Below are 13,299 nucleotides of genomic sequence, written 5' to 3'. Positions count from 1 at the left end.
TCTTAAACTATTTGGGCTAATTTGGGTAAGATTTGTGTATGAATCCAACACAATATTAATCTAACTCAAATCATGTCAATTTGGATTTGATCCAGTTCGATTGCAGAAATTTGATGAAATTAAATCCAATTTGATGTCGATTTGACTCAAATTGGGATCGATATGGCTCAATCGAGTCAATCGCACATACTGAGAAAAATCGTGATAAAATTGAGGTCAACGACTTCCACTTTAATGTCGATTGTAAAATGAGAGTATGACTACTTTGTTTATGAAAGTAAGAACCTTAAGAATGAACATGATAACTCATAAGATTATAATTAAAAAGATCAAACACAAAAGATTAGACACCAAAATTTAAGTGGTTTAGCGAAATCTACTTATATCCATAGCTGCACATATATCAAAATATTTCACTAAACTTCAAAAGTGACAATATAATTAATTTATTTATATGTTAGGAGATGATAAAGGAGAAAGCCACAAATCTTAATCTTTTTATTTTTTTCTTGAATCAATAAGAAAATATGCTACCCCTTGTATATTATTTATGTTGCCAAAACAAATTTGTGAAAGTTCTTCGCATCTTAAGATATCGACGAGCTTCTAAGTAATTTGTGCAAGAGTATCTACACAAATGTAACTCCTAATGTTCTTCCATACAATGACACTTGCCCAAGCCTCTTCCTATATTCTCTTGCTTCACCTAAACTCCCCTTCTACTTCTCAAATATTGTTTGATGTAAAGAGACGTAGACCCAAAAGGAAGTAATTGTGATTGTTCTACTATCGTTGGTGGCCTAGTTTTTCGTTATTGGTCGGTGGGTGTCACTCTGATGGCGGCTTTTGTGGATGTGGTTGACTTTCGTTTGATTGGAATGTGATATTGGGCTTTGCGATTGCATTGTTCCTTTATGGGCAATGATGTGACCCTTTAGCTTGTCTTTCTTCTATGTGGATTATTGCTTGTTTTCTCCTCTGTATGGTTCAAGCTTGGCGTCTGGGTTGTGGCAGGGAGCTTTTGATAATTACTGAGTCTGGCTGACTTCTTCTCCTTCATCACTGTTTGCTTTCTTTTCATTTCTAACTTTGGCCGTTTAATCAAAGCACTTTGATCTTGTTTTGCTTGGATGTATCCTTTTTTATTTGATGAAATAAAATCTATATATTATTCACACACACACACAAACCTTTGATGTAAAAAGATAGTCGCTTGGATGTGAGATGCACTTGGAGGATTATGTAGATATAATTATATAAAGACTACCATAATTCAGCATACATACAATAAATAAATAAAAATAACACTCATATTATTCATAAAAAACAATTAAAATATTTTGCAATAATGAGAAAATTATACTATATATTTATCCAGGTTTTAAAAACCGAACGGGACCAGCCGGTTCAACCGTGAACCGGCCAGTTGTCCGATCCGGTCCAGTTAAAAAACTGGCTTTCCAGAGAACCGGACTGAACCGGCGGTTCAACCAGTGAACCGGTCCGGGTTTGAAAAAACCGGCCGGTTTCAAAAAAAAAAATTAATGATAAATAAAATATAAAAAATATATATTTTACTTCATTACATTTTTTAAAAATATTTTTTTATTAAATAATGAGATTTTTTACACCATAATATATGGTTGTCATCTCATGAAACAAGTTTTGTTTGAAAAGAGGGAACTATATATAGAGCCAAAAGCCAACTATCTCTTACTCCTTCATGATGTGGGACTAAAAAAGAGTACATGAATGCTATGTGAGCTTAAATGTGAGCTTGGGCTTTATTGGGCCATTAAATTGAGTTTGTTGGGCCACAAATTTGGGCTGGGCGGTTCTTTGTCCGGTCCGATTTTCACAACCTTGATATTTATAAATAGCTACTTTAAGAAGAAAAAAATTATTCTCCACAAATCACCTAATAACTTAAAAGGTCCCCATTATGACATGAACACCAATTTTAAGGATTTTTCAATAATAAGAATATTATAATTAATTATTACTCATATGTAAGTTCCTCCTTTCACCCTTTCATGTTATTATCCTCTTACACTACAATTATGGATGTTGATTACCGTTCAATATTACTTACATTGAAGACTCTTCATCACTTCTTATTTATCATTATATCATTTGAAACGACTGCAGCTTTTTATAAAATGATTATAAAACTGAGGCATAAAAAATAATTTTTTTAAAAGCTATTATAGATAATAACTTCTTAACATAAAAATTTATTGAAAATAGTAAAAAAAAATATAATCACACAAAAAAATATGATTATAATTTCAAAAATAAAGCTAACAAAATTATGCACATTTTCAATTGTATTTCATCATCATGGAATAAAAAAATAATAACTTTTTTATAAAAAATACATGAGATTAAATATATATTATTAAATCATATACAAATTATTTGCTTATTATAATAAAGCAATAGGAATAAATTTGCTTATCATTTTATTCTTTTGCATTAAAAAATCAAGTAAAATATAATATTTATATGCCTTACAAATTAAAAATAATAATAGTAATAATTTTGTTAACTCTCTGCAGAGCCTCAAAACTAATTCACAGAAATATCTACAGCCGATGTTCTTCGACCAAACTTGTATAGAAGGTGATAAGCTGCTAATGTATTTGACTGCTACACCTAACCAACCCAGTTCTTTGTTAAAGATAAATAAAGGTAGAAGTTTCAGCCAGGCCAGGATTTGTTACTGCAGCTTCTCCATTTTTGTAAGTTTTGTTTCGATTATTGTTTATCTTGTAAATTTGTTATTTAGAATCCCAGAAGATTAATTAGTTTGTTCTTCCAGTTTCAAGAGAAACTGTTGAAACTGGCATTTCTGGGATGGAATTGTCTGTTTGAAGAGCCATAGCTGCTCAATGAGCTCAGCTGCTGAATTTTCTTGAGAACTTCTTCTACAGGGGGAGGTGGCCCAGGCAGCTTTGAGTGTTTAAATCTGCAGCCAGGTCCATTGGGGCAGAATCCCATCATATACCTTCACAGAAGTTTTCAAAAAAGGACAAAAAGTAAAATGTCAGATGATTTAGAATGCAAAAAGGTTTCAGTAAACGTATGGAGAATCAGTTTTCTTACTGCATCTAGAATGGAAAAACATTTATGTTAAATGAACTCGAATTCAAGCTATTCTGCCAGGAAAGGGCAAACTTTGACCTCTAATTAAACGGGGCAAGAATAAAATTCTTATCCTACATTACCGAGTTTGCAGTTCACCATCCGAAGACCAACCAGAATGCGTCACATCAGCAGTACCAAGCACGGTACCGAGCAGTACCGAGAGGGGGTGATGTGGTGCATTCTAGTTAGTCTCTGGACGACGTTCGACATCCGCACATAATACTTTGCCATTGTTCTTGATGCTGATCATGCCATCAAAGTTACTATAATAAATACTTGACTCTATTAATTTTTCATGGATCATGGAACTAGTTTGTTTATTTCGGTTGAGTAAGAGAAGCAGAGGAGAGCATTGATGAGATTTGGAGCTTATTTTCATTTCATAAACACTATGGTTTTGTTTTGGGACGGCTTTTTAATGCTTCTTAAAGCAGCTTTTGAGTACAAAATTTTAACTTTTGTATTAAAAAGCTGTTTTAAGAAGTAAGCAGTAAGAAAGCCGTCCCAAACGAAGCCTATAAAGAGAAGATCGAAATTACCCTTAAGAAAATTCTTAAGTATATCCCCATGCAAACCTAAAATTTTCTTCTAAACTTTCTATATCGAATAAAGCAAAGTGCCTGCTAGTGATGTTGTTGCATGGGATATATCATGCCAAAGTTGATCAGCAAGTAAACATATGACTGTAATTAATGAATTACTATTCGAAAGAACATATAAGTAACAGTAATTTTCGTGTACTTAGTATGATTGATTTCCATGCAACAAAGTATTAAGGAACTATTAAATTGAAGCTTTAGCAGATTATCAAACAATTTAAACAGCTAATATTTTCACTTTCAGATGCAATTAACTCGTTCATATAAAATTTTCAACGGGCAATTGAAAAAGCTCTACTTTTATGTCTTCTACAGAGGAAATTCGTATTATCTCTACATTAATTTCTGAAAGAACTGTAAAATTGGTTGTTGGCTTTACTCTTCTTTTATGTCTTCTACAGCGGAAGATAGTCAGGACACCCAGCTCAAGAAGTATTATTATTATTATTGTTTAGCACAAGTATAATTTTCTTAGTTACAAGTTTTTAGTGTCTTAGGTGAGACCAGAAAAAATATTCTTCCCTACATTAGCTTAATAGAGTATTCTGATGGTTTCTTTGAAATTTTAAGCTCTACGATTTGTCTTCTTCAGAAAGAAACCATGCAGATTAAACAATAGTTCTTGTTCACAAGCATTAAAAAAAGCAATCAGAACACATCCACTGAAAGAGGAATAACCCTAGTTGCGGTTGGAAACTAAAGCTTCGTTTGGGACGGCTTCCTTGCTGCTTCTTAAAGCAGTTTTTTAGTTCAAATTTTTAAATTTTTATACAAGAAAACTGCTTAAAGAAGCAATAAGAAAGTCATCCCAAACGAAGCCTAAGTTAAACCACTTATTTGAGAAAGAAACATAGTGAAACATTATTCACAAATAATGAAAAAGGAAAGATAGTAAAGACTCCTGGGAACCTTCATGGTAAAGACTCTATGTATAAATCGACAGGAGAAAACATCAAAGATTTCTTAAGCTTTTACATAAGACATCAAGCAGTTTAATTCTTTAGAATCTGGAATCCAATGTAGTAATGAAATGTATATTTTCTGGCATTATTGGTTCACTAGTTGTAGAGTTAATGAATAAAAAAGAAGTTCAGAGAAGTTTGAGAAACTCAAGAATACCAAAATCAAAAAACAAAATTAAAAGTACAAGTGAATTTCACTTCAAAATCACCTTCTAACAAAGGAAAAAAAATTGCAAACAACTTTCCCAGTCATATACGCATGAAAATTCTTGAAATTACAAAAGAAAGTCAGGCAGCTTGTAGAGAAAGCCTTAGATCAGAATCCTTAAAAAAATATATAGAGAAACAGTTATTCTAACTATAATAGGATAGCCTAAAATCCTTAGCTAAAGCTCATTCGGAACTCGTTGCCATCATTCATTCGCAATTATGCTGTTTGGTATGCCAATTACTAAGGCTTAGTTTGAGACAGCTTTCTTTCTGATTCTAAAAGCAGCTTTTTAGTAAAAAAATACTAAGAAGCTGCTTTAAGAAACAAAAAGAAAGCCGTTCCAAACGAAGGCTAAGATTGGGAAACTCATGCTACAACAAGGTTCCTTTAGGCTTCATTTGTGACGGCTTTCTTACTTCTTCTTAAAACAACTTTTTATTAAAAAATTAAAATTTTTATACTAAAAAGCTATTTAAGAAACAGTAAGAAAGCCGTCCCAAACGATACCTTAATCTCATGTTATAGGGATTCAATTAGACATTTGATGCAGCGTAACAGTAAAAAGTGCTAATTAAATTATATCATGCTAAAGGAATACAATGCGCATAAGTCAACTGACAAAAACCACAAAAAATCGTATCATTCTTCACCTTCAAATGATACAACGGAAAAGGGGAGAGGATGTAGGAAGAAAAAGCAAGAGATCGTAACTTTTATTTTTAAATAGTTCATTGCTTATCAAGATGACATGACTCAGAGATTCAACAACGATTTGAACTTGTTTGGAACCTGCTAAATCGAAAGCAACCTTTAATTATAAACTAGTCCTTGAAAAGATGCATTAAGCTACATCTGTAAACCATGTTTAAGACAAGCTTCTGTAATAAAATAGACACAATTGGTCCAAGGAACACACCTTAGCTTCCACATGCAAGTGGTGCTTCTGCTAAAACTAGCTAAGCACCGATTACATTACATGGCCACCATATTTTCCTCAGCATCAATATACTAAATATATAACATGGACATATGGGTACTCTGCTCACTTTGGCAAATGATTGATTAGATATCAGGAACCTCGTGCTTCTTTCAAGATAGAAAAATACAAACAAGTCTAAGTAGAATCATAAAGAAAATTGTAATTGTTATTTTTTGAAAAATATATATAAAAGCCCCAAAATAAACAATCTGCAGAAAATAAACTAGATATTGTAACTTCTAACCAATGGAACAGTAGTCTCTTGTATTTGCTCCATTGTAATGCTCGCTTCCATCCTACTTACCACAAGCCCTCCCTATATTATGATGCACAAATCCTCATCCCAATTACTGCATAGTGATCATTGTCAATCGTTGTCTCTCATGGTTTTTGAAATAATCTCACTCTCTTTGTCATGTAATCACAATCTTTTGTCCTCCTTCCCATACTTGCAACTATGTTTGACTTAGAATGTCTCCCTGATGTGTTCATTAATTGAAACAATGACTTCCTTATCACTGGTACTGCCTTTGTCATCAATTCCAACACTTAACACCAAAAAATTTATCTTGAAAATTGCACACCCACCACCATGCTGAATAAAGTGTTTCTATCTGCTACTATTTCAATGAGAATAGTCACCTCCATCGCCCTCTCCATCACGATTTATTATTTTGTGCAGAGTCCGGAGGGCGTCCGGAGACCAATAAAAATGCGTCACGTCACCTCAAAAATATATTGCGCTCGATACCGAGCTCGGTACCGCGCTCGGTACAGCTCGGAATCGAGCGCGTAACCGGACAGGAGAACCGTTCGATGTACGCACAGAATAATAGCTCCTCCATCACGCTGCTTAGATTCCATAAGTGCTAACTAGCAAAGACGCTTAAAACTATCTTGGCATCTACACTGCTAATTTCCAAGAGAGGCAAAAGAAAAGATATGCAAGCAAATATCCTAAGATTCAACAAATCAGTACGTTTTCAAATGTCAACTTCCTAGCATAAAGGAAGCAATAAACAAGTCCTATGGCATACAACTTAAACATGAAAAATAAATGAATAAATCACGTGCTTACAACTTTGAATGATACTAAAAGTTAATTTTTTATCCCAAAGTAGATAAATCATCAAGTGTTTCTCCACTACTCCCTTCAACTTTAAGCCATAGATTTCAGTGATCAAAAGAGGTCAATTGCAGAAGGAAGAGAAAGAAAGAAGAAGCGCACAAACATAAACCAACGCCATAAAACCAGTTCATCCAACAAGCTCCCTGCACTAACAAATTTTATAGAATCATCAAATCACCATAAACCTATTAGAAATCTTGCAAAATCGGTTCAAAAAATCAGTTTACAACAACTGCAAAATTCCACTATGCAGATTTATGAAAAAAAAAAAATCCATTTTTGATGGATGTGGCGATAATTGTGCCAGAATTTCACCCAATTGCATGTGAAACTAAAAATAGGCATCTGTCGGGGGCAGAACGTCATCAACTCTTTCTTCACCGATAATAACCGCTAACCTATTCTGATTCTTTCAGGTAAGATCAAATTTTTTACAAATAAAAGCAGAGAAAACTTAAGGAAAGGAACTTGCAGAAAATCACAGAGATCAAACCATGTCGATCGTCTAAATACGTACTCAAACAGGAAAAATAAGCCAAATACCCTCAGAATACTATGAATAAATAAAGTGATGGAAGAGATGGCAAGAGCATACATGTGACACTCCTTGATCTCCTCGATGGTGTGCTTGTAGAGACAATCCTTCTCCCTGCACTCACCAAAGTTCCGGAAGAACCGGCAAACCGGCATCTTCTCTTTATCATACTGGTGGAGAAACCCGCAAGACGCACCCTTCATGCACAAACCACGCAGCCAGTGCCGGCACACCGTCCGCCGGAAATTCCTACGGTCCAACGGCGCAACGGCGATTTCCGGCACTGCTAGTGCTCTCGGATCTCCATGAAGACCCTGCCCCAAAACCGCAGAGGGTTCACCACCGCCTTCCCCGCCGGCGTCAAGCGCTGTTTCGAAGTCAAAGCTGAAAGCCCCACTGGAATCATCCATTGAAGATTCGATCAGCAAATCTGAGCTAGGGTTTCGCCACTACGGATCGTTACAACCGATCTATGTTTCGTAACCGATAATCAAAATCGAGAGGAGCGAAAGAGAAGGGATTCAGAATCTAATTTAATAAATACAACTAAATTTTTTCGGTTTTTTTTTTCCTTTTTTTATTTTATTTTCCTCCGCGAGTCTACGCCGACAACGAGCTCGAGGAAGATGAAGCATTTAATATTATTAAATTGGATTAATAACTATGCGAATAGATCGTATGCGAATTTTGACGGCTTGTTTGTGGATCCCGTCCATTTATGACTGGACCGTGGTTCGTATGAATTTTTGTGCGGCAAAAATTCTCGGGCAGAGCAGACCGACGGCGACACGATGGCTCGAAAAAGGCTGTCACGTGCGTCGCACGCGGTTGGCAACGGGCCAATTTACCGCCAGTTGGGCTCGATAAAAGCCCAATTATTTAGTTCGAATTTTTTGAGAAAAATCAAATCAAATGTAGGTTAATACATTATATGTGATCTATATTCAGAGTTGATAATATGCGGAAGATTGAATCGATATTTTCACCAAATTTAAGATCAAAAATTTATACGACCCGATTAATGACCTAATTGGTATTAGTGTATAAAAATAAATGATATATATTTTACTATGACTGTGACGTGGCATTTATTCATTTGTTCATATGTGTTGTAAGATTCTCTCTCTCTCTCTCTCTCTCTCTATAGAAGGCTGTTGTATGTATCGGGCAGTGAAACAATTACAATTTACTTCTTCTTCCAGCTTCCTCTTTCAGTTGGGCTTCTTTTCCTGTCTTATGATTTCTTCATGGTATCAGAGCAGGTTGTGTCGATCACAAGTTATATCATATTCGGCATTATCTCAACTAAGCAAACACATGGAATTAACATATCATGAAGACTCTGCCATTTCCTCAACTCTGAAATTGTGGTTTTGAACATCAAGAACATTGTTCCAATTCAACTCAACCATGAAAATAACCCCATTTGATGGTCTCATATACTAAAATAATTTTGTGTCAATGCGTTTGATAAGTTTCTTGACTCTTCTTTTCCATCTTCCATGAAATCTGTCCAACAATCTGATGGATCTTTCACTCCAAACCCTTCTTTTACTCATTGGCTCTTAACAGATCAAAATTTAGTTGCTACGTTATGTTCCACAATATCTCCATCTATTATTCCCTGTGTGATTAATCTCGATTCCACTGCTGATATCTGGACCACGCTTGAAACTAGGTTTCAATCCACCAATAGATCTAAGGTCATTCAACTCAAAAATGTCCTTCACAATATCTCCCTAAAAAATTTGACTATGACGCAATATCTTTCGAAAATCAAAGATTTTGGTGGATCAAAAAGATGATTTCTTTCTCTATATATAGAAGGTTGTTTGTTGTATGTATCGCGCAGTGAAACAATTACAATTTACGATAAAAACAGAATTGGTTGATAATGGTTCTTTTTTTTTCTTCTGACAAACTCATAAAATAGAATATAGAGATGGTGAATACAGTCTTAAGTCCGATTATTAATTGTTGGATTTAAAATTGTCAATAGTAGATACAAATATTTTTTTTTTATATATATTTTGACCAATTAAGACAGACTCACACACACATCGCATACACAAGACTCGAACCCAAAAACTCTTATATTATTGAATGTCTCTTCGGAGACATCACAAGACTCACACACATTACAACAATTTTATTGGATGTCTTTTTGGAGACGTCCAATAAAATTGGAACGATACATAGAAGATTATCATGGCCCCTGCACAAGGATGACCCGCATAAACTGAGAAATTGTCTAAATTTTTTACACAACTCATTTTGATCTGTTGGTTGGGAGCTTAACATGTTGAACGAGTGAGCTGGAACCTATGTGAGAACGGAAAGTGGATAATAGAGCTAGAGAGAAAGTGTGGATCTATAAAATGCTCAAGTAAATTGTAAATCTCAAATTGTTCTTCATCATCCTTCATTTATAAGTGTTGCGTGCTAGAACATACGCGGCATTAGAGTTAGAAAATATTCGTCTTAGCGTTGCACGAGTATTCAGCACACAAACAGAAAAGAGAAATGAACACCAGAGTTTTTACGTGGAAAACCCAAAAAGGAAAAAAACCACGAGGCCTTGCCCAGTTGTAAAGTTCCACTAGTGTTTGTATGAAGTACAAATGTTGATCTGTCTTACAAATCAAGACGATCAGTTTACAATCAACTTCTCACAAAGTTACAAAGTTCTGCAAATTCCCGGCGTTTCCCAAAAATTCAGCAGAGTTCCGGCGTCTTCAGGCGGCGAGAAGAGTTCCGGCGGTGGTCGAGGAGGAGCTTCTTCCTTCTCTCCTTTCTTCTCTTATTCTTCTCTCTCTTCCCTTGAGTACCCTTTGTGTAGAATGAGGGCTATATTTATAGTTTTTCCGGAGTGGCATAACTCGTAAATAGGTGTGAGATCATGGGCGAATAGGGAGTGGTTTAAATGGAAGACCGATATTGAACCCTTTGATCGTGCACCTTTCGTTGAACATTTGGAGGCCTGAATGATGTTGGAATTCGGCGATCTTGGGCTCATTGGATTCGAATCGTCGATCCGCTCGATTCGAGTATAAGATCGTTAAAATTGGAGACCGTTTGGTAACTCAAATTGCGATTTGAATCTTCCAACAGCGCTTCGAGTCCTTGATTCGGACTCATTTGGGCTAAGATTGGGTTGAACTTGGTGTCGTTGGGTTCGTATTTCCGAGACGCTCAGTTTGACTGTAGGCTCGCTGAAATCAGAGTTCTGGTAATTCCAGATTTAATTTTTGAAGTTTCCAACTAGCTTTTGCCTTGAGATTCATGCCCGATCAAGCTAATTTTGTGATGTCGTATCAATAAGATTTTGAAAACTGTGAAAAGATACAACTCCTAAATTGAGTTTGTAGGGTTATAACTTATGTGTACAATACAGATAGTAGAAAAAACTTAACAAATATACATATACATATACATAACCTTCGGCCCTAAGATTCATTTTATATGGCCACACACAATTGTTTCAGAAAAAGATGGCTGAATTTGCTGCAGAGTATGTGAAGGTTAGGCTTCGTTTGGGACAGCTTTTTTACTGCTTCTTAAAGTAGTTTTTAAGTGCAAAATTTTTAATTTTTTATATAAAAAAGATGTTTTAAGAAGCAGCAAGAAAGCTGTCCCAAATGAAGCATTAGGCTTTGTTTGGAACGGCTTTCTTACTGCATTATAAAACAGATTTTTAGTATAAAATTTAAAATTTTTATACTAGAAAGCTACTTTAAGAATCATGAACAAAGTCATCTCAAACGAAGCCTTAGGCTTCGTTTGGGACGGCTTTTTAATTGTACAAAAAAAAATTGTACTAAAACTTCGTTTTAGAAAGTAATAAAAAATTAGTCCCAAATCAAACCTTAGTCTTTGAAAAGGCTTCTTTTTGGTCATATGAGTAGTTATCATTCTCTGCTTTTTTTTTAACCTTTCCTCATCAAGCAATTGCTTTGAGTAAAGTTGCTGAGAAGCTTTGGAGTGAAGGGAGGGCATGCAAAGAGTCAGGCTACCATTGTTCGTTGCCATTGATTGGAAAGTGATGGTAGGTCTTTTACAGGACTGAATTTCTTAAGATTTTCATATTTTACTCTGTTGAAGTGAAGAATTATTACGTCCTCCGATCGGATGTAGAGGAACATCCGGTTGTAGGCAAAATCGCGCCTATACCGAGGTGTACCGAGTTTTTTGAAAAAACTCGGTACACCTCGGTATAGGCGCGATTTTGCCTACAACCGGATGTTCCTCTGCATCCTTACACCGGACGAAATAAAAGTTCGTTGAAGTGTGATGACTTTTTATATTTTACGTTTCTATTCTTTTTATTTAAAATAATATTATACATTTGTTTGATATGGCTGTAATTTTAATTTTTTTGTAAAGCATTTTATAAACTATTAGAGAAAATTAACCTTTTTTTTTTAGTTGATGTAAAAAGTAGTTTTTAATAGAAAAAAATACTTGAAAGCAGTAAAAAAATAACAGTCAAACTCAAACATAAATTGTGGATGAGATCTAAATGAAACAGCAAGAAAGCTATCCAAAATAAAGCCTATATTAGGCTAAATTTATTATTTCATATCTTTAATTAAAATAATAATTTTAGTTTGTTTATTTAGTTTTGATACTTATTTAATTAATTAATTATTTGTATTGGAATGAACTCTAAAATCTCAAATGGGCCATTTGATTTGCTGAAAAATGAAATGCACAGTAAAAGAAATGAATGTATTTGATTTTTTTTTTTTTTTGAATGGGGTATCCACCTGCTGCACTCCCGAAATGGCGCTTAGCAACGTGACTAATCTTTGGCTGACCTAGAAGAGGCACCCGTCCTAAAAACCTCCTGACTGACCTGTACTTGACTGTGCCCCACTTAAGAGGCATTGCTGCTCTAGGAGAATCAAGCATGGGTTGGAAGGTTCCCAACTGTACTCGTTCATCAATCAAGTTAAGCATCGGTGGGTATTTTGAAATATTTTGAGTTGTTTTGATCAGTGTTAAATAAATACAAGTAACTTTTTTTGTTTTAAGTAAAATAAATGTAGCATAAAACCTCATCAGCCAGTGACTAGTGGTGGTGCTCGACGATGACATTAAAGAATTTAAAATTTATTTAAAAACTGATATAAATTTAATATTTTCAAAATACATCAAAATTAAACTATATAATAAATTTTGAATACTTCACAATTTTATTCTTCATTTTTTTATTTTAAACTAAATATCAATATTTTAAAAAACTTTACATTTAAAATACATTACATTACACCTATTTTACTTCGAATTAAATAACCTCTAAATTTACATTAAATTTTATATTATAAATAATATAATAAATTTCATTAATTTTTACATAAATTTAAATATTTTAAAATTACTCTGATATAAAACACATGTTTCACAAACATAAATAAAATAATATAAGATATTAAATTTAATTTACGTATTTTTTTCAAAGTTTGAACATTTCTACTGAAAAATACCGACAAATTCTGCCACGTTACTATTTCCACTCATCCAACAAGTCAAAAGAAGTGACGTTTCAGCCACTACAAAGCTAAAGTTTGGTCTACTTCGTGCTTGTGGACCAATAAATCTTTGTTCTAATCTCCATTATAAAAAAATGATAAAAATGTTGATAATTTTTATTATAAATGTTAAAATTAGTTTTTATTTATATAAAAAATATTTTAATTCTTCAACTCTTTTAAATTTTTTTTATAGACTTAAAAAT

At 34.0% G+C, this 13,299-nt stretch overlaps 1 protein-coding gene and 1 non-coding gene across 2 annotated transcripts; one reads left to right on the top strand and one right to left on the bottom strand.

Moving 5' to 3' along the window:
- Positions 1–2,488: 2,488 nt before the first annotated feature.
- Positions 2,489–8,182, bottom strand: LOC110099716 (30-kDa cleavage and polyadenylation specificity factor 30). Its single transcript, XM_020826957.2, has 2 exons — positions 7,623–8,182; positions 2,489–3,007 (listed from the first exon to the last, which is right to left on the bottom strand). Exons 1-2 carry the CDS (start codon positions 7,970–7,972, stop codon positions 2,824–2,826), a joined length of 534 nt encoding a protein of 177 aa, XP_020682616.1. The 5' UTR covers positions 7,973–8,182; the 3' UTR covers positions 2,489–2,823.
- A 1,538-nt stretch (positions 8,183–9,720) lies between these two features.
- LOC114579266 lies at positions 9,721–9,823 on the top strand. The gene has a single exon (XR_003700178.1). It is a non-coding gene; the product is annotated as a U6 spliceosomal RNA (small nuclear RNA).
- The last annotated feature ends 3,476 nt before the right edge of the window (positions 9,824–13,299 follow it).

This window comes from Dendrobium catenatum, unplaced genomic scaffold, assembly GCF_001605985.2.
Source record: "Dendrobium catenatum unplaced genomic scaffold, ASM160598v2 fragScaff_scaffold_253, whole genome shotgun sequence".
Taxonomy (NCBI): Eukaryota; Viridiplantae; Streptophyta; class Magnoliopsida; order Asparagales; family Orchidaceae; genus Dendrobium; species Dendrobium catenatum.
This window is presented reverse-complemented; position numbering and strand designations above follow the sequence as displayed.